Here is a 27,794-nt window from a genome sequence, read left to right as displayed (position 1 = left end):
ATTTATTTTTCAAAGATAATCTCTTTCAAACTTTGCATACCCCCACAAATAAAAGTCCGAAGGTGTGAGATCACACGATCTTTGTGGCCAATCCACTGGTGGAGAGGCGAGACGAGAGATAAATTGCTCACCGATACGACGACACACTAAATCCGTGGCTTCACAGGCTGTATGAGAAGTAGCACCGTCTTGTTGGAACCAAATGTTGTGGAGATCACGGGCTTCAATTTCCAGTATCAAAATGTGTCTTGGGTGTTTGGCCGAGCTTATCCTCCTTTTAGTGGTGTGCGCCACGTTTTTCGAGCTACAGATATGAAAACCTAAATTTAAATCCGCGAGAAATACAGTCTCCAAGTGAGAGACTGAGAAAACCCATCACCAAAAAAAATATATTATAAAAAAAATATATTATAATATAAAAATATATAAAAAATATAATATATATATTATATTGTATGAAAATAATTCTACAACTGAAACCTTGATGATGATGATAAAACTATAGGTTCCTCAATTTGTGAAAAACAATGAAGGCGCACACCACTAAAAGGAGAAGAAGCTCGTCCAAACACCCAATAAAGGGTGTAAGCGCCAAAAAATCATAAAATAGGCAAGGAATCGCCTACTTTCAAGTAAATAAATATTTAAAGTAAAACAGTTGATTTGAATTTAAAAAGTGCACCGGGTGTACAAAATTCGAGTACAACAAAAGTTGAAAAATGGGTAGTAAATTTGAAGTAAATAAATAAATATAGAAATAGGATTTATATGAAGTTAAATGCGTGTTGGTTATTTAAATTCAGTTACGTCCGAAATCGGACTATTCTAAGTTTGTTTTTTTCTTTTTTTTTAATAATATGTAACATTAAAATATTATTTACTATTTTCGATTTTTTTTTAATTTTGTAATCTTTATCATGAGATTCCTTTTCTTAGGCATTTTTCTTAGCGTTTTTTATCAAAAAGATCTATAGTTTTGATTTTGTATATGTTCAAATATATTCGCCCCACTCTAATGTGTATTCCTACTTGCATACACACATGCATATGAACTTAGTAACTGGTGATATTTACTTAGCATAATCGTCACAGGAAATGTGTAATATAACAAAGAAATACCGCTAATTACCTCCAAGTTCAATTTATGTATGGCTAAAATGAGTGACCGACAAAACGCCCAACGGTTATAAGTCATATTCATGCACAAGCCTTTATATACAAGCTCTTGCATATAATTAACTAAGAAAACCTAAAAAATGATAGTAAAAGTGGAAAGAAAGAAAAAGAAATGTGACTTGAAAAAGTGGTGTACTTAATAAAAAAAAAAAAAAATTTAAGGCGTGAATTTTTGATTAGGAGATGTTATTGGCAGGTGAATGGCACCTCCTTTAATGGTCTTATAAATGGCTTAAGGCCAGCTATTGGTTAGTCATTCGTAATAGAATTTATATATGTTTGAATATAAATATATTTTCACACATACATTTTTTAAATTATATTTCACTGCCTCCATACCGAAAAAAAATACATCTACTGAGCTATCGGTGGTTTAAATTTAAGTGGCACGCGACACGCTATAAGCGCACAGCCTCCTCACTCTCTAGATTTTTCGCGGCATATTAGTATCAAACTAGACTGCTTTCCTACTAAGGTAGATGTATTTATCACGCGTTTGCTGGAAAAGTGTTGTAATACAAAAAACTAAAATATTGGAAACAACCAGCTTTAAAATTTTCCTATCAATATTGTGCCTTAATTAAAAATATGGACAGGTTCTGTTAAGGAGTTGGCCACTTTGGATTTTTAACATAGCTTACAAGATGAGCTGGCAGTAAATTTGGTATATTTATGTAAAAAAAAATTTCTTGGATTATGACAATCTTTCAGCAAATGAGCGATCTGTGCTTTATGAAATATGTAAACATATTTTCCGAGTGTATGTGTGTGTGAAAAGCGTTGATGACAGTTGGAAGATATATGCACACATACACACCTAGCAGCAGCAAGTAATCCCATAGACGCTTGCTCAGTGTCACTGCTCATCATCATGTTAAGCCGCTTGACAGGGCGCTCGTATGTCTGAGAGTTAGTGAATCGCGTTTATTCTGTAATTGATCTTAAGTCTAGCTGGTTGACAGATCGGTCTGTGTGGCTAATACGAACTACTACTTACTTTATAGGTACATATATGAAAAGGACGTAGTGCCGCCGGACATTAAACGATTTCAAACACGTCGGTAAATATACGAGTGCATGAACACATATATACATATATGCGAGTGTATGTATGCACTTAAATATCCTTAAAATTGTGATAAGTAGTGAAAATAAAGAAAAATATCGAGTCAAAAATATGTACCGAAATACATAAAATTATCCTTGCTGTCGTATCAAAGAGATAACTGTGGCGTGCTTAAAAACGAAATTATTTTACTCAGTTTCTAAGTGAAAATCGTACGGAAATAAATAGATTTTCTGTAATATCTAACATTTTTAATAGTTTAATTACAAAATAAATACTAATAAAATTGTGAAAATTGAAAAAACTCAAAAATTGTTCGCCTCAGACTTTATAAAAATATGCCAGCTAAGATTGCTGAATAATCGTCATAATTTATGGTTAATATCTCTTTCAGTGCATTCTCAAGCAAACAATGACAATCTCACAGCAATTCAAAGTGAGATGAGTTGAAATAGTTTTTTTTTATTATCCACTGTGATTAACATAATGCTGGATAAATACATGAATCTACTATTGCCATGCAGTCTGGGATTGATATGGATTTGGTAAGTGCACAAAGTAATTTTATAATGAGTACGGGTATTCATACCGAAGTGCTTGCTCGTTACTTAGTAGTTTTTTAGCCCAAGAGTTTGGTTTTGCAAACTGTTTTTTACCGGCTTACCGGGTATTTTATTTTTGCTTATTAATAGGTCTATTTATAAGTTCGTGCGGTTTTACAACAGATGGCGTAACTTGATTATTATTCCATCGATCCACATTTCCAAACATTCATTGGAGAGCTACTGTCGTAAGGCACAAACGTCAGTATAAGTTTTTTATTTGAAGCGTAAACAACAATATTTTTACCACACTTGAAAATGTCGAATTTCGTGCCAAATAATGTGTTTTTGCGGGGAATTCTTCTTCATTATTTTAATATGAAGAAAAAAGCAGCCGAAAGTCATCGTATCTTGGTGGAAGTTTATGGTGAGCATGCTCTATCTGAGCGAACGTGCCAGAAGTGGTTTGCACGCTTTAAAAGTGTTGATTTTGGCTTGGAAGACGAAGAACGCGAGGGTGCGCCGCCAAAGTTCATGGATACCGAATTGGAGGAATTGCTCGATCAAGATCCGGCTCAAACGCAAGAAGAGGTTGCAAAAACTTTGGGAGTTGATCAATCAACCATTTCCAAACGTTTAAAAGCCATGGGAATGATCCGAAAGGTAGGCCATTGGGTGCCGTATGAATTGAAGCCAAGAGACGTTGAACGCCGTTTTATGGCATGCGAACAACTGCTTCAACGGCACAAAAGAAAGGGTTTTTTGCATCGAATTGTGACTGGCGATGAAAAGTGGGTCCATTACGACAATCCAAAACGTCGGGCAACGTATGGATACCCTGGCCATGCTTCAACATCGACGTCGGCGCAGAATATTCATGACCTGAAGGTTATGCTGTGTATCTGGTGGGACCAGCTGGGTGTTGTGTATTATGAGCTACTGAAACCGAATGAAACGATTACGGGGGATGTCTACCGACGACAATTGATGCGTTTGAGCCGAGCACTGCGAGAAAAACGGCCGCAATACGCCGATAGACACGACAAAGTTATTTTGCAACATGACAATGCTCGGCCACATGTTGCACAAGTGGTCAAAACATACTTAGAAACGCTCAAATGGGATGTCCTACCCCACCCGCTGTATAGTCCAGACCTTGCGCCATCCGATTACTATCTCTTCCGATCGATGCAACATGGCCTGGCTGACCAGCACTTCCGTAATTACGATGAAGTCAAAAAATGGATCGATTCGTGGATTGCGGCAAAACCGACCGAATTTTTCACAAAGGGAATCCGTGAATTGCCAGAAAGATGGGAAAAAGTAGTAGTAAGCGATGGACAATATTTTGAATATTAAATTTGTAACCATTTTACGTCAATAAAGTTTCAAATTTCGAAAAAAAACCGCACGAACTTATTCATAGTCCTATTATTATTATGATATTATTATTGTTATATATATTTATTATAAAAATGACTTATATTACTTTTGCAAAAGTAATTTTATAATAACCAGGCCTATTCACAACGAAGCTATTGCCTGCTATTCAGTAGTTTTTTTGTTCCGTTAGTTTGGTTTTTGTAAAACTGTTTTTTACCTGCTTAATGGGTTGGCAGGCTTGGAAGATTTCATGGTGCCGGTTACACTGTAATCAGCTATTTCAACAATCAATTTTGAGTTTTTTCGCTGAAAAGAAACAACATATATTAGAAAATATATTTTACTAATACATATTTTCTATTATCACATGGAAGCTAAAAAATAATACTAATTTGGAAAAAAGTAAAAGTAATTTAACTGACTAATTATAATTAGTCAAAAAAGGCGATCATACTTTACCACAATACCGAATGCCAACTAAAATATAATAAATGAAGTTATTCTTAGAGGAATTGAAATATATGGCAATACTGGTGTTGTTTATACCTATATATAATATAAAGGATTGGAGATTAGAGGAGCATTTGATTCAAGTGCTGCATTTGAGTTGATTAAGTTAGGTTAGGTTAGGTTCAATTATTTTTATTTTTTTATTTATTTCTTCTCGGCGTCATAGCAGCCTCGGTAGTCTAGTGCTAGCACTAGCCTGCCCTCCCAGAGGTTGTGGGTTCGAGTCCCACGTAAATCACGGTCCTCGCACTTTTCTAAATTTACCTACTTTCTTAGTTTCTAAAAAAAACAAAAATCATTCCTCAACCCCAAAAACTTATCCTTCCACCCTTACTCTAGCACAATGGTCAGCGTATTGCATTGTGGCTGCTAAAACAAGCAAAAAATAAAGAGGAAGCGGACAACCGCGGTAATAGCGGCACACCAAATTTAGCGAAGTCTTCTACTTCGGCAGAAAAATGTGAAACACAGATGGCGCTCTAAACAGCACACGACAAGTGAGCATTCCCACTATTTGGGACTGCTAGCGACAGGCTAATCACCTACCCTGTCAGAAATCAAAATCGATTAACGAAACTAATGCAAGACTGAGTCTTGCCCGAGGCCCTATGCTCCCGAGTGGAGTGAACAAGAAAACAAATTTATTTCTTCTTAGTAAATCCATAAAGACGGACTACAACAAAAGTACTTAACGATAATAGTTCATACTTATCTATATACTTATAATTCACTCAGTGGCGATTTAAAAATTTTCTTAGAGGGCGAAAAATCATAAGCTAACGACTTTGAAGTATTATTAAATTGCTTCACCGTTCTAACCAGCTCCAGAAAGAGTAAATCATTACTTTACCGGTTCTTTTTTTTAGTGGATTGTGAAAATAAATGAAGAAGAGTACAGTCAATTACACCTCTGATGATATCAAAGATAGAGCAGAGTGAAAGTATATACCACTATTTCTGAGTCACTTAAGGGGTTATACACAGTTAGAAGGCCAAAACAACGAATTTTCCTGAATTTTTTCTGAGAAAACTTTCAAATTTATTGATCTAAAAATTTGTACACTTATTATGTTATCGTTTAACTGTATTTTAAGACTTAGTATTAGTACAAATATTTATACGGGAAGGAGGTACAGCGTACCCCTTCCATCTCTTAAGCACTCTGATAAGCAAGCAGTCCGTTTTGCTTGGTAGGTGTTGATTATCAAAAATAGTAGTGTGACCAATTTTTGTAACAATTTAGTGGGAATTTAGTGGGTGGGAATCATATTCAGAGCTTAATTTATAGAACTCAAATTCAGCACAAGGTTTTAGAGACAAATTTATCCAATTGATAGAACTCGAAAGTCTTCCGTAACATATTGTATAATAACATTTTTATTTATGACAGCAAAACTCTGTATTTCTCATAGAAATCGCCATGAAAGTCAGTATTTAACTTTGTGAGCCTTTTCTTCTAATCTTGAATGTACCTTTCGCGCTGTGAAAAAATTAATTAAACTATATTACATTTTACATTACATATTACACATAGGCTGACTGATTCAACGAATGCCTTAATGAACTACACGGCAAAACCTCGAGTAGTCCTTCCACCTAATTATGTCAAGGGTAAGTACTTGAAATTAACTATTCACTAATGTTGTGCATTTTCTTGTATCTTTACTTTGCAGAAATGAGACCACCTTCAAAGAAAGGCTCTCCAGTGATAGTAGACTTTAGCATATTTGTTGTAGATATTAACTCAATCAATGTAGAGGATATGGACTTTAGGTAAGTCACTATTACGAAATATTTATAAGATTTTAAGAACACCAAATACTGGAATTGTACGCTATTAAAATTTCAAGTCCTTACCGGTTTCTTAATTACTTATGCAATATACAACTATGTTTGACACAACTGAGTGAATTGCATTTAAAATAATCGACGATACAACGTATTACAACTAATATCCTTTGAAAGAAAGGACAGTGCTTCCAGAGATGTCTTCACTTAACGCGAAAGCGGCGTCAAGGTTGAGACATATCGACCAACTGCAACCAGAATAAAGTCGCATACGCTTAATCCAACCCAGTTCTATCCTGAGTTTAATAAGGGAACTTGGTCTGGATGAGGTACTGTGATAATCAAAGGGCACAAAGTCCATGTGGTCGAAGTGCAAACCTCGAATAAATCTATCTATCTAACGAAAATCTTGCGTAAAAAAAAATATGGAAGACATAATCAAGGTTAGTTACTCAAGGATTCTTCATTCTGAAGAATTCGCGCCAACGACGCTCTTAAGGTGGTAAACTCTACTTACTACCTACTTCCACAACCATTTTTTTAGCTTCGTTTGACTTCTGGCTACTCGATAAACTACTAATACACCTCCGAATTTAGATAGAAGGATTCGAGAAAGGAGTACCCCAATTTGCTAATAAGTATTTCAATGCCTTCCACGCTAACGTAGTCGCTATCAAAGAAGCAATCAATTGGTGGCTAACCACTGTAATACTCTTTAAAGAGTTAGATAGTTATTCTACTTGTAATAGTAAAATGACCATCAAGGTTCTAATCTCGGTGCTCGAAACTAACCCGCAAATTCCCAACTCTACTTTCGGATTCATCTGAATACTTCTTCATCGGACTCATATAGAGATCAAGTTGCAGAAGTATTCCAAACCAAAGTTTGATTATTGAGCTTACTCCATTCAGTTAGAGGGTGTGACTACTTGTGGACTTGGACTCAACACATCTCAGCAAGCACTAAGGCTTTTTGTTAAAGGTGGACGTCTTTAATGGACAAGGCCGCTTAATATACCTGACATGAAACTCAAAAACTATGGTAGCTATCCCGAGGGTGACGAGAAGCGATACGCCCAGCTGTTCTGCTTTAAGAAGGCCAAGATTCACACAATTAGTTCTCTCTTCTTATCTACGCTAACTGAGAAGCTATCATATTTGTATATTAGCCTTCTCGGACAAGGCCCGTTTTGTACACAGCGGCCTTGTGAACACAATCCACAAGTATTCGACCAATCATTTATATTTCCACATATATTGACTGCTTGGTGCGGTCAAATTTTTCTTATTGGTATGGTCTTATTTCTTTCGGACCAAGAGAGGAGACACCGTTACCGTCAATAGTATCGGTATAGAGCGATGTTAACGGACTTTCTGTAACGAGAGTTACACAACATCGATATATACGGGTTGTGGTTACAACGGCATAAAAGCGGCGTAACGCCCGAAATTGGGAAGGAGTAATTTGATGCCTGCCTGAGTCATCTCACGGCGAATGTTTAGCGATAATACGACTTGACACCTAACGATTATTTTCTCTAAGGCTACGTCAAGCCCTTAATCTACGCTAAGAAGTCAAATACTTTTAGTAGGGCTCGGAACTAACATTCTTGGCAATATTGCCGGAATAATGCCCTCCATCTTGAGTCTAGTAATCAAAAATTGGACCAACCTTTTGAAGCACGGCCAGCGAAGCCGAGGTGGTCATGAATGATATGCTTGGAAATGAAGCCAAAATGAATTTGATACCGTTATTATTTTATTTAAATTTCTTTTCTTATCGTTCGTATCTGGCCACCCTCAAAGTGGTAGTAGAGCTTTTTCCCCTGAACTTAAAAACGCTACCACATATGGTATTTCCTACTAATTTGCAAATTGGCTGCATACATGTGTATGAGCTTTCTGGGTCATTGATAAAGTTAAAATTTGTTTTATTTTGCAGGGTAGATATGTTTATACATCAGCGTTGGCTTGAATCAAGACTCGAGGTGTCCGATGATATATTTGAAGAAGGCGATGATTACGTAACACTACTTCCAGAATTCTTCGACAATCTCTGGCAACCGGATCCGTATTTTTTAAACTCAAAAATTGCCGGTAAGTGCACGTGTACTGCATAGCATTTCCACGCCCACTTTATTACTTGCGTGTGTGTGCGTGTCTTGCTTTTCGCAACACGCGGCTGTATGTAGAAGTAACAAAACGGCAAGAATTTCATTACTAACACATACTCAAAAATATGCATACATACATACATACCTATATACAGGGTGTCCTGTTTCAGAATTAGGAATTAAAAGTTAAATTAACAAATAATTACGAAGATAAAAGTTTATTTACAAAGAAGACAAGTACGGATTATATTATTTTTTTTTTTATTATTTCCTCTAAATGATGACCGTTACGTCGTATACACTCTTGGAATCTGGCTTCCCTACTACACGCCACTCGCTAGAGAAGTGATGTCGGGACACCATTAACCTCGCGAACGATATTTTCTTTTAGTGCTGAGATAATCGCTGGGTTTGTTTCACAGACTTTCCTTTTGAGGAATCCCCATAGAAAAAAGCCCATAGTGGTAAGATCGGGCGACCTGGGTAGACAAAATATGTAACCGCAGGGTCGCTCTAGTCTCTCTGGTGTGCTTTCTGAAGAAAGGATTTTCTCTTACTATAGGCAGAAAATTAACATTCAGCATACGCCGTTACGCAACACCGTCCAAAGAAACTGTTGGCCCTCGACGATTTCAACAAAATATAGTCCATTTAATTCACTGCTTGTCAATGCACACCAAACCGTTGCTATTGCTATTTTAATAGTGAGATCTGTCTTTTAAGTGTCCAATAACAGCAATTTTTCACTCACATTTAAATGAAAATCGGTATCAGTACTTCAAAAGATAGTTTTTACCGTACGAAATCGCTCCAACATTGTCTCGAAAAAATTTCTGTACGCAAATAGTTAGGCTTCAGCGTTTGCACGATTTTCATTTTGAAGGTGTGACGTCTAAGATCCTTCCGCAATATTTCCTGCACAACAGTTTTTTGGAAGTCCCAGTACAGCCAATCTCTCGCGCACGGACTGACGCGGATTTTTGTGTAAACTTGTGGCGGCGATCTCAATATTTTCATTTGTTCTCGTTGTCCGTCTCGGCGCCGGCCGTGGGCTGTTTGCCACCAAATTTGTTACCCGGAACCTTCGCACCCATGAATGAATCAAATATTCACTTAAGAGATCACATAAATGTCAAATATTGTGTGAACAAAATCTACGACGACCAGTTGCACAGGAATCAATGGCCTTGAAATTCGGAGGCGCCTCATACGTGCCGTACACTATGCCGGAATGCACAAAAACTGGCAACTTTCTAGTTTCTGCCGTATGAAAATGACAAATGTTTAAGGAAGGACCATTTTGTATCGCCCAAATTTTCATCGATGATGTTTTAATTATATCAAAGTAAAGGCAGGAAATGCAAAGTTTAAAATGCCTGGAAGCCCCACTGTTTGAGGGTCAGGAGTACGTCTCAAAGCGGATCTTTCAGCTATGCTCAGATTCGCCAAAAACGTTGACATGCTAATTGATGTCTGCTTTCAGTATTCATAGAGGCCGGTCTCCATCTGGTATCGCTAGGAAACAAAAGGTCTATGCGTGGCTTAATGCCAACCAAGCTAACCTAATCTAACATAAATGCAGAAAATAAATGGAATTTTAATTAATTTAACCAATTCAAATGCACCCTTACATTTTTGATAAAAGCTTGAAAGAGTAGAGAAAAGGCAAGGCTTAACAAATTGATCCTGAAAAATAGGTGTGCGTCCTACCAATCTCGAAGTTATGGTCGCACCCACCATCTACGACTGCCATAAATTCTATTAAAACCCGCTTTCGCAGAAAGCATTCATTTTATTTTATTTCACAACCAAAAAAAAACCTGCTTATTTGCTTTCACGACAAGAACACCTGTTTCTTCTTTTGTTTATATGCGACAATACTTTCGCCACAATGTTTTTTCACAGTGTTTTTTCCGCGTCACGTCAGTCAAATGCGTTGCGCAACGGACCTATTGTGACAGCCCTATAAACCGCACGAATAACGAGGCTAACACGGTCCCCTTCGCATTCATACGCTCAGCGGTTAGGAAGAAACTTTAAATTTAAAATTAAATTAATTTCTGCCACCGGACACCCTGTACGTTCATTTGGATTTACTCGTATGTAGTTACATATGTATATATTTAAGTTTTATTTCGTGTGCTTGTATGAGTGTCTATATGTATGTTAGATTTGATGTGCGTTATGGGTGCACGTGTTTTTTTTTGTTTCTTTTTGGATTCCTTTCCTTTTTTTCATTGCTCTTTGTTTGTTTGACATACTAGTGTTGTTGTTACTGTGATAGTCTCACGTGGGTGGGTGGGCGTTTTCAGGTTAAGTTCACTTCAAGTTCAATCCATTTCGTTTTTATGGCCGTACATGTGCTGTTATTTATTGTTTGTTTGTATTGGTAATTGCATAATCATCAGCGTTTTCACGTCATTCACGTTGCCTTGGTACGCGAGCCAATCATCCATGAAATCGCTGCTTCTGAATGGTTTTCGAGTATGCGCAGTAGATCTCGTTATTTGCATTTTACATTATTTTTGTGTGACATTTAAAAAACATTGATGCTTAGTTTTGAAAATACTTGCATACAATCAACGTCAAGAGAAGGCCTACAACATAAGCTGGCAAGTTTAGACTTTTTATTTATTCACTTTTGAATTTGAATTATTCTTTTATAAAAATAAATTTTAAATTATGCAGTTTTATGGCTCATTAAATTTTGGCAAAGTGCAAGTTTCAAGTAGGACATAATATTTGTCACTGATTTTTGAGAATTTTGGAAGAAAACACCCAATACCGTCAGCGAAAAAACTTGTCACAAATCAACAGAATTTTTAAACCACTCGAAAACTAACCATATCATACTAAAACTTAATGATCTAATAGGTCTATTTATAAGTTCGTGCGGTTTTACAACAGATGGCGTAACTTGATTATTATTCCATCGATCCACATTTCCAAACATTCATTGGAGAGCTACTGTCGTAAGGCACAAACGTCAGTATAAGTTTTTTATTTGAAGCGTAAACAACAATATTTTTACCACACTTGAAAATGTCGAATTTCGTGCCAAATAATGTGTTCTTGCGGGGAATTCTTCTTCATTATTTTAATATGAAGAAAAAAGCAGCCGAAAGTCATCGTATCTTGGTGGAAGTTTATGGTGAGCATGCTCTATCTGAGCGAACGTGCCAGAAGTGGTTTGCACGCTTTAAAAGTGGTGATTTTGGCTTGGAAGACGAAGAACGCGAGGGTGCGCCGCCAAAGTTCATGGATACCGAATTGGAGGAATTGCTCGATCAAGATCCGGCTCAAACGCAAGAAGAGGTTGCAAAAACTTTGGGAGTTGATCAATCAACCATTTCCCAACTTTTAAAAGCCAAGGGAATGATCCGAAAGGTAGGCCATTGGGTGCCGTATGAATTGAAGCCAAGAGACGTTGAACGCCGTTTTATGGCATGCGAACAACTGCTTCAACGGCACAAAAGAAAGGGTTTTTTGCATCGAATTGTGACTGGCGATGAAAAGTGGGTCCATTACGACAATCCAAAACGTCGGGCATCGTATGGATACCCTGGCCATGCTTCAACATCGACGTCGGCGCAGAATATTCATGGCCTGAAGGTTATGCTGTGTATCTGGTGGGACCAGCTGGGTGTTGTGTATTATGAGCTACTGAAACCGAATGAAACGATTACGGGGGATGTCTACCGACGACAATTGATGCGTTTGAGCCGAGCACTGCGAGAAAAACGGCCGCAATACGCCGATAGACACGACAAAGTTATTTTGCAACATGACAATGCTCGGCCACATGTTGCACAAGTGGTCAAAACATACTTAGAAACGCTCAAATGGGATGTCCTACCCCACCCGCTGTATAGTCCAGACCTTGCGCCATCCGATTACTATCTCTTCCGATCGATGCAACATGGCCTGGCTGACCAGCACTTCCGTAATTACGATGAAGTCAAAAAATGGATCGATTCGTGGATTGCGGCAAAACCGACCGAATTTTTCACAAAGGGAATCCGTGAATTGCCAGAAAGATACGAAAAAGTAGTAGTAAGCGATGGACAATATTTTGAATATTAAATTTGTAACCATTTTACGTCAATAAAGTTTCAAATTTCGAAAAAAACCGCACGAACTTATTCATAGTCCTATTATAAAACTGCATACCCGAAAATTTTCTAAAAATTCTGAGTCAAAAGTTTGAAACTTTGATGTAAATTTGCCGAATTTTCACAAATTTTATTCAAAGTTCGAAACTTTGCTTTATATGGTTCTTGTTGTAAAGGGTTTATTTAACAGGTGTTATTTTGAATAGCCTGCTATTCCGGTAGATGTCACATTTGAAGCTGTCATTTTTTGATATGTGGCAAGTAGAAACTACGCCATTAATAAAAATAGAACAAAACACGCTTAAACAACGCATTGAAATTATTCAAATTCAATAAAAAAATGGTGAACATTTTGCAGAGACGGTTCGTAAAACTCGAACATTTTTTGGTCATCGTGAAGCACCTTGTCGGACCGCAATACAGAAATTGGTGAAGAAATTCGAGCTGTTGGCAAAAGTTAGTGAAGTGAAGAATAAAACCCGTACAGCCGAAAATATTACTGTTGTAGCCGAAAGTGTTGAAGAACACCCAGGTTTGCCCATTCCTCGTCGTTCTTTGAAATTAGGCATTCCACAAACGTCATTAAACCGTATTTTGCATGAAGAATTGGGTTTTAAGGCTTATAAAGTCCAGTTAACACAAGAACTCAAGCCGGCCGATCATCAACAACGTCGTGTCTTTGCTGATTGGGTCGTTGAAATGCATAAAAATTATCCGGAATTCCATTGAAAAATTATCTTGAGTGATGAGGTCCACTTCCAACTCGGTGGCTTCGTCAACAAGCAAAATTGTCGGATATGGGGCTCAGAAAATCCAAGAGTTATTGTTGAAAAGCCTCTCTATCCTCAACGTGTGACTGTTTGGTGCGGTTTATGGTCCGGCGGAGTCCGGAGTCCCTATTTTTTCGAAAATGAAGCTGGAGCAACAGTTACGGTGAATGGATAGCGCTATCGAGAGATGATTAACAATTTTTTATGGCCAGAATTGAATGGTATTGATCTGGACAACGCTTATTTTCAACAAGACGGCGCTACGTGCCACACAAGTAATAACATTTTTCTTTCAATATCAAAAAATAACACCTCTTATTGGAAAACACTAAATGGTTTTGAACTATCTTTTTATCAAAAATAATGTGAATCACAAAGTAAATAAATGATTAGTCAAAAATTATCAATATGTGGTGTGTACCTTCTTTTGACGCTGTCACTCCATACAAATAGATGCAAAATGCATACATACATACATAAATAAGCGCATATGTTATTGATCTACAGCGTTTATTGGAAAATCCTTTATTTATAAATTGTCCACTTTTTTTCTTCTTAGTTAATAATAAAAATTTTCGAAATCTCTATTACTCGTATTTCGTCAACTTCGTACTCTTCGTGCTTGTACCCTCTAGGATTCGGAAGCCCTTATATTACTTCAGGCTCTCTACTGCGCGACAAGGATCAAAGAGAGACGAAAAACTTTCATATCAATAAAACATTAAGTATACAAACTGAAATCAAATTACGAATTTTTTTTGTGTGATTTAAACTGCAAGCACACACCCACCTACATGCATACATATATATATTTACATACATAGATACATAACTGCAGTAAGCAGCACAAACGTACTGTCCTCAAATAAAGGGGAGCTCAGACCGAGTATAGGGCGGACAACGCATCTTCGCATTATTTAGCCATTAGAATATATACTTTTGTAGAGTTAAACGACTGAATTTGTTGAAGAAAGTTAAAAACAAAAACTTTTGCTACATTCTTTTCGAAATTTCTTTAAGTCACGCCTACTTTTTATGTCACAATTCCTTTGCTGATTATTTTGTTCTGTCATAGCACGTTTTATGCACTTCATTGATATTTTCGCCATTTGACTTTCTAAACTGGTTTGAATTTCGTCGGGTAGGCCATATAGCGTTTGCTTTTTGAACCACCTATTTTTTTGAGAATGGTAACACAAATGACATGTCAAATGTGTTCATAATTTACTTAAAGGTTTGACATTTTCGAAATGGGACGTTATACGCCTGAACAAAATTGGGAAATATTGAAAACCAATTTCCAAAGTAGTGAGTCTTCTACTCAAACTGTGAGAAATTTGAAAAAAAATCATCTTTTCTGATGAAGCTCATTTTCACTTCGGTGGCTACGTCAATAAGCAAAATTGTCGGATTTGAGGCTCAGAAAATCCACACGTTACTGTAGAGAAGCAAATGCATCCACAACGAGTCACTGTTTGGTGGGGTTTTTGGTCTGGCGGCATCATCGGGCCATTTTTTTTTCGAAAATGAGCGAGGAGCCGCGGTTACAGTAAATGGCGAGCGTTACCGTGACATGCTCAACGAGTTTTTGTTTCCAAAAATTGAAGAGGATGACATGGACGACATTTGGTTTCAACAGGACGGTGCAACTTGTCACACTGCCAAAGTGACACTCGAACTTTTGGCTACCGTTTTTGAGGACCGAATAATACTATTGTAGTTTACGAATTTTCACTTTCAAAAATGGTCCTCGACCAAAAAGCGTATTTTAGACTAATTTGAGGTCCCTGGAACCAAAAATGAATTTTATTTTTTTTCCAAAGAACGGTTTCCGAGATATTCCCAAAAAACCTGTTTTTTGGGCAATAGTGCAGTTATTACCTGCAATCTCGAAAACAGTGCGCACCATTTCTTTGAAGTGCATAAATTTCGAAAGGCACACATATAACCTACATGGCAATATTTAATTCGTGTCAATGGAAGTCGTAGTTTTCGCAAAACAGCTGTTGAAAGTTAAAAAAAGGCATTTTTTACGTTTTTTATTAAATTATCAAAGTTTATTAACCTTTTTCTGGAACAAAACATTTTTTATATCGACATAAGAAAGACAATTTCGTCACCTACATTTTAAGCCTAAGTTTGTCTAAATCGACGAAAAATTGTAGAAGTTATGACCCATAAAGTCAACACGTGTGATTTTGCAGCTTTTGACTTGGCTATGTTTGAGATCGAAAATACGCTTTTACTCTCAAACTTCTTCTTTTATGTTACTGTTTTCGAGATTGCAGGTAATAACTGCACTATTGCCCAAAAAACATGTTTTTTGGGAATAACTCGGAAACCGTTCTTAGAAAAATAAAATAAAACTCATTTTTGGTTTCAGCGACCTCAAAATAGTTAAAAAAAACGCCTTTTGGTCGAGGACCATTTTTGGCGTACACTAGTGTAATCAGCCGAAATTCCGATACCAATTGGCCGCCTCGGAGCTGTGATTTAAGCCCGTTGGACTATTTTTTGAGGGGAGCCGTTAAGGACAAATGCTATGCGAACGAGACGATTGATGCTTTAAAACACGAAATCGAAGTTGCCATTCATGAAATTGGAGCCCAAACAATCGAAAATGTGTTGGGTTGATAGAATAGCCTACTGTAAAGCCAGTCGTGGCAGTCATTTGAACGATATTATTTTTTATTCATAAATGGCAATGTTCAATCTTCAAAAAAAAAAAAAGGTTGAAAAATATTGATTAGTTTTTTTTTATAGCCGATTCAAAAAGCAAATTTTACATGGCCCGCCCTATATTTTAATATTTCCGCCACACTATTTTCAGTTTGAAAGTACCTACCTCCAAAACGTCAATTGTTTGCCTCCGTTAACAAAATTTTTTCACATTTATATGCAAACTTTTTAAGCTTAAACTCACCCACCATCTTTACCACAGTTTTATTTACCTAAAAAAACGTTTTGGAAGTATTTTCAAATCGACAGCTCACTTAAAACTCAGAGTCGACATGCTCATTTCGACTATTGCAGACGCTTCAAGAGTGAAGAGAAGAAAGAGTCTGTCAGACGTCTTCTTTGTCACTGCATTGCGTGGTATGTCAGTAGGTTTACATACAGAGTTCGGCACTCAAAGTGTAAACAATTAAAAAGGCCTTAAATTTAGTTTAGAAAATTACTTTTATTCAATTAAAAGTGAAAAATGTGTGAAAATAATACAAAATAATGAGTCAATTTTCTATGAACACCTTTTGCCTTGGCTATGTCCAGAAACGAATCGCAAGCTGCCCGAATGTGACTTGCAGGAATTTCTGCCCACTCGCGGACAATGGCTTTTTTCAGCGTTTCGAGACTGGTGAATCTTTTAGTTCGGACTTTGGCTTCTAAAATGGCCCAAAGAGAATAATTCATGGGATTCCCGTCCGGTGAATTTGAGAGCCATTGTGTGGAGGTTATGAAATTCGGAACGTTGTTTTTTAGTGATTCTTGGTCCACTCGTGCTTTGTGAGACAGTGCCGAGTCCTGTTCAAACGTCCATGGTCTGCCACCGAAATGTTTGTCCGCCCAAGGCTTCAAACTAACCTAGAGGATATTTTCCCGATAATATTTCGCATTTACCTTGACGCCAAACTCGTTGAGAACGAATGGAGAGCGCCCATCTGCGGTTACAGTGGGCCAAACCATTATCTGTGGCGGGTGCAGCCTCCTGGTGGCCAATCGATGACTCAAATTCTCGTATGAATGCGGCGGATGCTACGGTCAGATATTTTCAGTTCTTTCGCCATTTGATTAGCACTTCGTTGGGGATTAAGCTCAAGTCGCTTCTTCACTTTTTGAACCATTTTACGTGATGCTGCAGTCTTTTGACGACCACCTCCATGAGGTTTCGCGATGCTACCAGTATCTTTGTAACGAGTAATGATGCGATAAACAAAAACCAAACGAGGGCCAGACCCTGTAGATACTTTGCCTCATCGTTCTTGAATGATACCGATGACCTTAGCAATATAATTGTCAGTCAGATCAATGGGTTTGCTCTTAAAACGAAATAGTTTCACGAGGAGTAGCAAGTAAACTGCTACTGTGGTATCACAATAGGTCGGTAACGGTCTAAGCGAGTTGGTTTAAAGTCCAACAGCCACTTCCACCTACTTACCTAAATCTTAGTGTTTTTCCGAAATATTTTGGTAAAAGTCTTAAAGTATATTAAATTTTACAATTCCGGTAGAAAAACTGCATTTTTTTTATTGGTGAGGCACCCTAAGGTACAAAGTAATTCTAGAGTAATACTTAAAGAAAAGAAGCCATACGCCGAACTGCAAGTATCCACTTTTAAGAGCATCTGCAATAACTGATTACTATATGTCCAATATCGGGCATTGTACGAGCGTCGTTTTAAAAGTCAGTGGAAAAATAAAAAAGTACTTAATTGTTTGGGATAAACCTTTTTTATTTTTCGACATAGTCTCCTTTAAGTCGTATACACTACGTCCAACGCACTTCTAGTTTGTTGATCCCTTCCAATAATATAATTTGAATCTGAAAAATAGCCATTCTTTTCTGCAGTCAGCTCCTCGTTTGAATAAAATATGTTTCCCACCAGATCCAAGTTTTAGAATAGGGGGCTTAAATAGTAGGGATCCGAGGGATCCAATAAAGTCAAGTCTGTAGAATAGGGGGCCATGAAACAAGTTGGAACCCTATTCCCATTAATTTTGCGACCACAGCCGTTGAGGTGTGAGGTGGTGCGTTGTTGTGATGCAAAAGGAAAATCAGTCGACTTCCTCGATTCGAACGATTGCCAAACACAAATAAAAAGACCGATCTGGCTGAAACTTCGTGTATGTTCTTCCAAGAGATGCTACTAACTAAACATAACCTTGATAAGTGCTAGTAATGCATTCTCTCTGACTTTACACGGACTTTTCAAAGGATCCCGTAGATTGAATCATCATATTGTTCCTTCAGAATGCACTTCAAAAGAACTTCCAAGTTCTGTACTCTTCAAATGAACACCGAGGAAATGCAATTGGGACTGATAGAAAACTAGAACAAGACTAATAACTTTGTCATTGGCAAGCAATCGGGGAAACGGAAAGAGTTAAGTGACACTTTATAGTCAGCTCTAGTTTTTCGGGCCGATTAGTAAAGTTCAATTTATTGGTTGTATGTGAAAACGGCCCAAAACTTGATTTATTTTTCGAAATATGGTGAACGAGGTGACAAAAGGAGATTTGGTTTTTTTAAATCAAACATTCGTCAAATATTTCACGCAGCAAAACATAGTTTAGCTTGTAGTGTACACAGCCACTCCAACTTATTGTAACCGTAAATTAGGATTTTGCTCCGCCGTTGGCCGCAAAAAGCTGTCGATCAGTGTTTTTAAAGTAGCCCCGGAAATCGTGCCCGGCGTTCCAACTAATTCGCGAAGAAATATAGGTCGATAACTTTTTCGGTCATAACGTGCATCGAACAGTACATCTGAATGGGTTAGGCTGACGCCAGGGTGTTGCTCTTGTATTTTTAGAGTCACACAATTTCTCAAACTCGCAACTATGAAGGTTCTGGGAACTGATTCCCTGAAAAAGAGAATAATTCCGAATCCGAATGGCATTTATTATGAGGAGTTTTTTCATGTGGCGCAAAATTAATCATCTTATCATATATATATACTATATGTATAATTGGCGCGTACACCCTCTTTTGTGTGTTTGGCCGAGTTCCTCCTCCTATTTGTGCTGTGCGTCTTGTTGTTGTTCCACAAATGGAGGGACCTACAGTTTCAAACCGACTCCGAACGCAGATACTTTTTATGAGGAGCTTTTTCATGGCAGAAATACACTCGGAGGTATGCCATTGCCTGCCGAGGTACGGCCGCTATTAGAAAAAACTTTTTCTTAATTTTGATCTTTCACCGAAATTCGAACCGACGTTCTCTCTCTGAGTTCCAAATGGTAGTCACGCACCAACTCATTCGGCCACGGCGGCCGAATAGTTATAGTATTTATAATCATCTTATCATAGTATAATATTTAGAGTTTTTGCAAATGGCGTCGTACGTCAATCATAAGAGGTCTTTCAAAAGTAGTGCATAATTCTTAGGCGGTAAGTTTTTTATGTGATCTTTGACATTTGTCAAGTAGACAAATGTATAGTTTTATACGATAGAACAACGCTTTGAAATATTTTAAACTTATTATGAAAATGATCGATCTTTAAGAACCATATATCGCAAAATTTGTAATTTTTTGAGACGACAATTCAAAGGTTGGTGAAAAAATTTCAAGAAACTGGTTCTGTCGAGGATGGAAAAAGGACTGGCAGACCGGCAGTCGAACTGCAGGTTCTATTGAGAATATTGCCGCTGTAGCGCAAAATTTTGCAGAACAACAATTAGGCATTTATGAATCGACTGTTTGCAGTAGACGTTGTGGGCATTTAAATGATGTAATTTTTCACATATAATTCTTAAAAGCCGTATTTTGAAGACAAATAGTGAAACCTGTTAGAAGCTACATTTTTACATATTTTATTTTTAAACTACATCTCGGAGCGTCTTTTGAAAGACCCTTTATTTGATGCTTATTTTTAGACTACATCTCAGTGCGACTTTTGAAATACCCTTTATTTGACGCTTGTTAACTAAACAGCTGTGGTAAAGGGCAAAATAAAGCCTTCCATCACGCAAAACCTTTTTTTTTATTTAGTAAAACAATTATTCAGAACAAAATTGGATGATTAATTTTACGTCACCTTACGTATGTAGCTATAAATTATTTATTCATTCGCTTCATTTTTTGGTTTATTTTTTTCAGCACAATTTATAATTAGTATTAATAGAGTACCAACAAATAGGTTCTCCTTTAAAAATATTTTAATTTTTTTAAGCATTAATAAATTCGTTAATAAATTTTTCTTCGTCGGTAATTTTTGTAGAAAAACATGTAAGCTTTAAAAAATATATATTTTTTATGCTGCCTTGTGCTCAGTCTCCCTTAATTTGACCACGCACAACACCAGCTTCTGTAGTACTGCTATGGGCTTTTTACTAAATTTTAACGCTTTTATATTTTAAATTAAGGCAGAAATTTATTCAAAAATAATTTTTATATTATTTATATACAATATATATATATATTTATATATATATATATATTTTTATATGTAATTTCAATATTTTTACGAGAATTTGTTTATTATGTGTATTTGTTTTTCTTTTTTTGTTTGCTCCCCTCTCAAATTTCCTCTGGTAACCCTTTTGTAATATTTATATTAATATACAGAGAAAACCTCGTCATTCGACTCTTGTTTGGCTCTTTAAGACGCACTCTTCCTTGTCCCGCCCATATCCGATTGCTCTAGCGGCACGCCTACTCATATCACGCACTCACCCCCCGCCTGCCCACACCTCCACACAAATTGATTTTAAAATATACATACACACATATATATATGTACCAATTAACTGAAAATATTTGCACCACACTTTGGTTTTCTCTCTTTCTGTAACTTCTCATTGCAGAGATAGCAACATTAACGCACAAATTCACTTCGGTGACATTGTACAAAAATAAAACGGTTCGTTATGCGGCGCGTATGCATGCGATTATTGCCTGTCAAATGGAATTTCAACTCTATCCGATGGATATACAGGTGTGCCCCATTTACATAGAAAGTTGTAAGTACCTCGCAAATATTCAAATTATTGCATCCGAATAATTCCTTCTACTCACACGCCTACAGTCTCCTCGAATAACAAAAAAGTGAAATTACGTTGGTCAGATTCTGGCGTCACTTTGAATCCCGAACTCAAATTGTTGCAATACAATCTGGGCCAGCCGCTCGAGTTGGAGGAGAGTGATGGTTATATGCCCGAGAAGGTTGGAAATTTTTCACGGTTGACGGTGTATTTTCGATTTGAACGGCAAATCGGTCATCATCTCATCCAGACGTTTGCGCCGTCATCGCTTGTGGTGATGTTGTCGTGGTTTAGTTTTTGGTTAGGACTCGATGCGATTCCTGGGCGTGTGACGTTGTTGGTCACATGCATGCTAACTTTGGTTACCATGTTTACTGGCCTAAGGGCAGATATTCCGCCAGTGGCCTATGTGAAGGTAAGTTTCAGATAGTAAATATTAGTTAAAATAAATTACGTCTTATTAAATTTTTTGCTAACTTAAGGCTCTTGATCTGTGGATGGCCGGTTGCATGGTATCTGTCTTCGCGGCGTTGGCGGAATTTGTTGTTGTCAAAGTACTAGATGTGCAATATCAATATCAAGTCAACAAAATACCCAAAGTATTGCCTATGGTAGGTAATATCGCATAATTATGATTTTTATTTTTAAGTATTAACTCAAAAAAGTATAAATCCAATAAAAGTTCAAATGTAACATCTTCCGCTTCTCCTTCGCGGCTTTATAACCATCTAAGTTGGGAATTGTTTTGTATCGCTTTCTGGTGATCTGCCGCAAATTGGAACCCCTGCAGAATAGGGTACCTACCGACATCCCCAACGAGTGGCATGGACAGATTGATACGAGGTGTGGCTTTTAAATTATGATACCGACACTGCTAAAAAGTGCGGCTTGTTACGGAAGTGGGCTTGGTACGCCAAACGCCAGTTATCGGTGAAGCCTTATCTTTAAAAATGAAGTATAGAGCAAAAGCATAATAAATAGTTGCGAAATTTCTCATATAACTTGAAAATCCCCTACTAAACCTAGCGTGAATTACGAGTATTAGTTAACACTCATGTTCTTCCTCAACTCCTTGAAAGAATACGAAAAAAACGGTTCAAACTGTTGGATGGGCAAATCATCTCCTCATGCTGCTCTTTAACTTTAGTATTGTGGAACTCTCCATATCAGTAATAATAATTCTAACATAACCAATTCCATTTCGGATGAGACCGCCCTTGTCGAACTTGCAAAAATTCTTAACCAGTCTTGGTTTCCAGATCATTAACGTGTTTGTTGTGGGTGGGTCTTTACGGTGTCATTCAGTTCCCAGGCATTATGTCCATTTAAGTACCAGTGTATCACGAGAATGGCACTAGACTGGACCCGCAAGGGAGCAGAGGTCGCGGACGACCAAAAAATACTTGGAGAAGGTCGATGTGGCGCGAACTAGCAGATGCCGACATCTCATTAGACGGTGCAAAAGCAACAGCACAGAACCTTGTACGATGGAAAAGTCTTGCCGAGGTCCTATGCTCCCGAGAGGAGTGAACAAGGAAAAAAACGAAAAAAAAGTACCAGTGTAGTGTCGTGCACCACAATGATGCCAGATTCTACAATCGTGAAACTTTAAATGACAGCTCTTCAATTACGAATGCGACAACTTTGTCTCTCTCCTGCCAGTCGGCTCCATCAAACACACTAATGTTGTAGCGGTTACAATGCTAAATTTCGTCAAGTAATAGTCTCATGGTCTTTCACTTCAGAAACAATCACTCGCCCACTTATTTTTAGGAAGTTTTTCTTTCAGTTCTGGTGGGGTGTATAAAATCGATGAGGTTTTCATCCACTTCTGCTCACCCGTACCTAGAAAAATTTACTTTAAAAGAAACAAAAATGTAGTCAGTAAATAGGGAAGCTGATAAAAGGAGACCTCCACGAATTTGATCTGATTTATCAAAACACAAGGTGTTTGTGTGATTGTTCTCTACAGCCTTCCAAGACTTAAGAGCTTCCTGGACATTTCCGAGTTTGCTTAAATTTGGCACAATAGGGTTAAGAGTTAAGGAGGCCGCCGTAGCCGAATGGGTTGGTGCGTGACTGCCATTCGGAATTCAAAGAAAACGTTGAAAAAGTTTTTTCTAATAGCAGGCGTAAGCCTTCGAGTGTATTTCTGCCATGAAAAAGCACCTCATACAAAATATCTGCCGTTCGGAGTGGGCTTGAAACTATAGGTCCCTCCAATTGTGGAGCAACAGCAACGCCACAAATAGAAGGAGGGGCTCATCCAAACACCCAAAAAGGGTGTACGCGCCAATTATATATATAATATATATATATATAAGAGTTAAGGATTTATACCTAGCAACTTTATCAAATGAGTTTTGGTACAGCATTCTTTTTTTTACCGAAGCCATGTGGAACACCCAAATTCACAATAGAAAAGTAAAATTTCCTTCACTAATTTAAAATTTGAGGAATATTTATTACATATATTGTACAACTATAGTTTTTTCTCATCTCTATCTCTCGTTTCAGCGTATAACCAACATGGAAAAGGGTCAATGTCCAACAGTGGCCAGCTGGGAGGGCGGTGCTGTGCGTTCACGAAAATCAACACAAACGCCAACAACACCGGGGCAGGTAAAAGATACAGGGAGCACTTATCATCTATCATTTATTATTAAATAATATCCTTTACTCTTTTACAGACGTCGCTTCAGGGCAATGGAGGCCCACCGAAGCCGGCGCGTCGCCAAAGTCTACTCTCGGTGGCCTGGACCGACACGGACACCGGTGTAGAGAAAATAATGTGGCGCGAAATCGACAAAGTATCTCGCGCCGTTTTCCCCATTTTATTCTTCGTATTCGTGCTGCTCTATTGGCCGATTTTGCTGATGAAGTCATCCTAGGACTTAAGGAGTTCCAGAATACAAAATTCTGGACTCCGCTAAAGCCAGATATGTCTATGTAAACTTGTAATGTATTGGATGTGCCCACATAACTAAATAACATATGTACATACGTATCTACTTATGTTTTTACTTAGAAAAGAAGAAGAGGAAAACGTACTGGCAAACCCAAAATAAGTAGCTAAATAGGATTTATTCTACGAATGTGAAAAATGTAAAAAAACAAACGGTTACTTTTCATCTAAATTAAAAAACAAAAAAAAAACAAAGAACAAAACTAAAGTTTGGCGTTTAAATTGAATAAAAATAACGCCTTCAGTACCCCTAAAAGTAAGCCTATTGAAAAGCAAATTAAAATCGAACAAATATTTTGCTTAATTGTAGCCGCAAGCTCTCTTTTTTACGTACGTACATATGTACATAGGAATGCTGAAGTAAGAAATTGTATTACACTTAAGAGTTTAGATAAAAATTTAAAAAGTAGCGCTTTATAGAGTTAATCGTAAATATTTTGAGAAATTCTTGTTTTTCTTTTAAAAATATTTTGTTCCGCATTTCAAAGTAACCAGCAGTAAGTACCTAAAAGTAGTATTACTGATAGGAATGAATATTTTGAATAACAAAAATCGATTTCGGAAATTTCGAATAATATACAAAATTTAAAACTTCAATATTATCGTGCATAGCTATTTTCAAATAACGTTTTTTTCGAACATAAAATTTCGATATTTTCAAAAATTTATAGTTTCAAATACTACCATTCGGAAGTGTCTAGAGACTCGAATACCCGGGCATGAAACACCAAAAGATCAAAAAGTTTTTTCTAACAGCGGTCGCGCCTCGACTGGCAATGGCAAGTCTCCGAGTATATTTCTGCCACGAAAAGCTACTCAAAAAAAAATATCTGCGTGTCTACCATTCGATTACCCCGGGCTCGAAACTCATAACGGGCATGAAACATCTAATGATAGAAAAGGAGTTTTTAATATCGTCCGGCAGACAATGGCAAGCCTTCGAATGTATTTCTGTCATGAAAAGCTACCCAAAAAGCAACTGCCCTTCGGAGTCGGCTTAAAACCGTAGGACCCTCCATTTCGTAGAACAACATCAAGACGCCCACCACAAATAGGAGGCCGAACAACCAAAAAAGGGTGTATGCGCCAATTTTATATGTAAATGTAGTTAAAAATTACGTGCTGCAAAATTTCAAATGACATTTTTAAAATATGACCTTTCATTTATAGGTTAGGTCGAGGCGGTCTCCCTACTGTCACTTCTAGGGCTGCGTTTATAGTCTTTATAATACTATGTGGACCTAAATAGACCCCATTTGCTTATGAACCTGTTCATATTGCGAATCAATTGGCCTCTTCTCAAATGTGATTGATAGTCGCTTACGCTATCGTGGTCCTACAGCTTTGCTGATATTCGCGATGAAAAGGCGGTAAACTTACTCCCAGATAGTAGATAGTGGCGCAAAATTAATCACCCTATCGAAAGATTTCTCATTTTTGCAAAATCATTGTTTTATTTAGTAAGAAAGTTACATGGTTAATTTTTCGACATCTGTATACATTAGGTTGGGGAAAAAGAGATTCATTACTTTTGATTTTTTATTTTCCGCAAATGGCTTAAAACTGTTTTATGGTCGATCTTTAGCTCCTGGGCGATGCTACGACTGCTAATAGAGAGGTCAACTTCGATTATTTCTATGATTTTATGGACATTTTCTTTAACATCAAAAACAAATAACTTGATTTTTGACTTCTACAAACGCGACTTTTTTTGGGTGGTGGCTCGTTTCGACACTTTGATGCTTAGTTTCAGGTTCTTGTTGGAAACACCACATTTCATCACCCGTTACAATGTTGTAAAGGATGCTCTCGTCTTTTCTCGCCTCTTTAATGAGGTCTTTCAAATGTTGAATTCTGAGCAGTTTTTGGTCCTCAGTTAACTTGTGCGGAACGAAAGGTGCACAGATCTTTCGTAAGCCCAAACGTTAAGTTAAAATGCGATAAATCGATATTTTGGAGATATTCAACTCCGATTCCATGAATTTCAATGATGATTTCGGTTCATTTTTTATAAATTTACGAATAATTTCGATGGAGTTTTCGGTGATTGCTGATTTTGGGCGGCCTATATGTTCATTGCCATTGATAGTATGTCCTCACAACATTCTCTGAAACGTCTAAACCACTCATGAACTCTGGCACGAGGTAAACGATCAACGCCATAAATTTTTTTTTATTAATTCAAATGTTTCGGTAAACATTTTACCGATTTTAAAACAAAATTTGCTATTAGCTCTTTGTTCGAAACTCATTTTTGTACCGATGACACAAATATACTGGCACTTTAGATGAAATAACTTTACTTCCACTGAACTGAATGTAACCAAGGTTTCCCTGGAAGTCAGCCAGGGATGTAATTTCCAACGGACTAAGCCTTTAAAAAGATCGCGCTATCATAAACATTTTTATGGCGCCAGTATTGTTTATTTTGGAATTTTCTTTGTATGAAATGTCACCTTGACTACGAGCATAAACTTTAAATTGTTTGATCGAACTTTACGAGATATCGATCACTACAGCCATCTGCCGGGAAAATAATGAATTTATTTTTCTTCAAACTAATATATTCCTTGATTCGTGATTATTTTGCTATGCCATCTTATTTGCAGGATTAGTGCCAAGTTTTATTGGAAAACTGTGTTGGAAAAAATACAATAGTTAATTGTCTACAAAACTTTTTGTGAAAAAGTGATGAACGATTAGTTATTTTTGAGGTGAAATTTGCAATGTTACTTATAGCTTGGAAAAAAATTGATAAACGATAACGAAGCCATACATATAGAATTTCAATACTTCAGATAGAGTTTCGGTAATGTTTCAACTTAAAACTTTCAATATATGTATGCATATATACATATACCGATCTGCCATATTTGGGAAATATGTAAGTTGCTTTCGCAGCTAGAATTTCAAACATTCTTTTTTGAAAATAATTGGTGCTTTCAAAATGATAATAAAAATTGCATATATAGTGCATATGCAATTCTAGGTTTATTCGCAAAATATCGTACGTATAAATAATCAGAAACAAAAAAAAAACAAAGAAAATTTTAGCATATACAAACGCACACATAATTTTGCTACTAATTATCTATAGGTATATACATAAATACATGCATAGCAAATGTAAATGCACCTTCAGTTTAGCCACGCAGATGATTCGAATTAAGTGCGCTCAAAAAGTTTCGAACACTTGTTAAACGCGGTGATTATACAAAAATGTTATTGTAATATGTGATTGAGCTTCTTAGTACACATATGTATGGATGTATGTACAATTAATTATTATATATTGTACGATTTAATATTTTTAAGTAAAAAAAAAATTCATTATTTCGGCTGTACCGAAATTTTACAAAATTATTATTTATAAATGAATAGAATGTTGAAATATAAACGTATGTAGATAGTTTGATAGTTTACTTTGGCCAATCGTCTAAGTATTTGTAGATAAAAAAAACAGGCATTTTATCAGAATGAATTTTCTTTTTCGGCATATAATTAAAGGAAAAATAACGAAATAGATTTTTGGTTTTTATTCTTACATAAGTCTTGTCGATTTCGCAATTGTATGTGAGCCAATGCATCGACATTTTTTCAGCCTTGGAAATCAACGAAGAGTTTCTCTTGCCAGCAAATGCTACTTTAAACTAAGTAGGCAATTAAAAC

The 27,794-nt window shown here is 36.9% G+C and overlaps 1 protein-coding gene across 5 annotated transcripts; it reads left to right on the top strand.

Annotated features, from left to right (window-relative positions):
- The first annotated feature begins 2,095 nt into the window (after positions 1-2,095).
- On the top strand, positions 2,096-27,794 carry LOC128866521 (glycine receptor subunit alpha-2). 5 transcript variants are annotated; one of them, XM_054107332.1, is made up of 10 exons: positions 2,096-2,237; positions 2,637-2,787; positions 6,212-6,288; positions 6,351-6,450; positions 8,408-8,562; positions 20,984-21,139; positions 21,205-21,575; positions 21,643-21,771; positions 23,678-23,782; positions 23,851-27,794. In XM_054107332.1, the coding sequence occupies exons 2-10, from the start codon at positions 2,729-2,731 to the stop codon at positions 24,049-24,051; spliced, it is 1,353 nt and encodes a 450-aa protein (XP_053963307.1). In that variant the 5' UTR covers positions 2,096-2,237; positions 2,637-2,728; the 3' UTR covers positions 24,052-27,794. The 5 variants fall into 5 exon arrangements, with proteins under 5 accessions (XP_053963307.1, XP_053963308.1, XP_053963306.1 ...); XM_054107333.1 differs by having other exon boundaries at positions 2,096-2,281; XM_054107331.1 differs by having other exon boundaries at positions 2,096-2,454.

The sequence above is a fragment of the Anastrepha ludens genome, chromosome 6, assembly GCF_028408465.1.
Source record: "Anastrepha ludens isolate Willacy chromosome 6, idAnaLude1.1, whole genome shotgun sequence".
Classification (NCBI taxonomy): domain Eukaryota; kingdom Metazoa; phylum Arthropoda; class Insecta; order Diptera; family Tephritidae; genus Anastrepha; species Anastrepha ludens.
The sequence above is the reverse complement of the archived record's forward strand: the minus strand, read 5'-3'. Positions and strand labels throughout refer to the sequence as shown.

What these genes read in the sequence shown, in the direction of transcription:
- LOC128866521 (XM_054107332.1), top strand. Translation starts at nt 2,729, where the DNA reads ATGCTGGATAAATACATGAATCTACTATTGCCATGCAGTCTGGGATTG. An exon ending in GTAGAGGATATGGACTTTAG is followed by an intron (nt 6,451 to 8,407) that starts GTAAGTCACTAT and finishes TTTATTTTGCAG; the next exon opens with GGTAGATATGTTTATACATC. An exon ending in CGCCAGTGGCCTATGTGAAG is followed by an intron (nt 21,576 to 21,642) that starts GTAAGTTTCAGA and finishes TGCTAACTTAAG; the next exon opens with GCTCTTGATCTGTGGATGGC.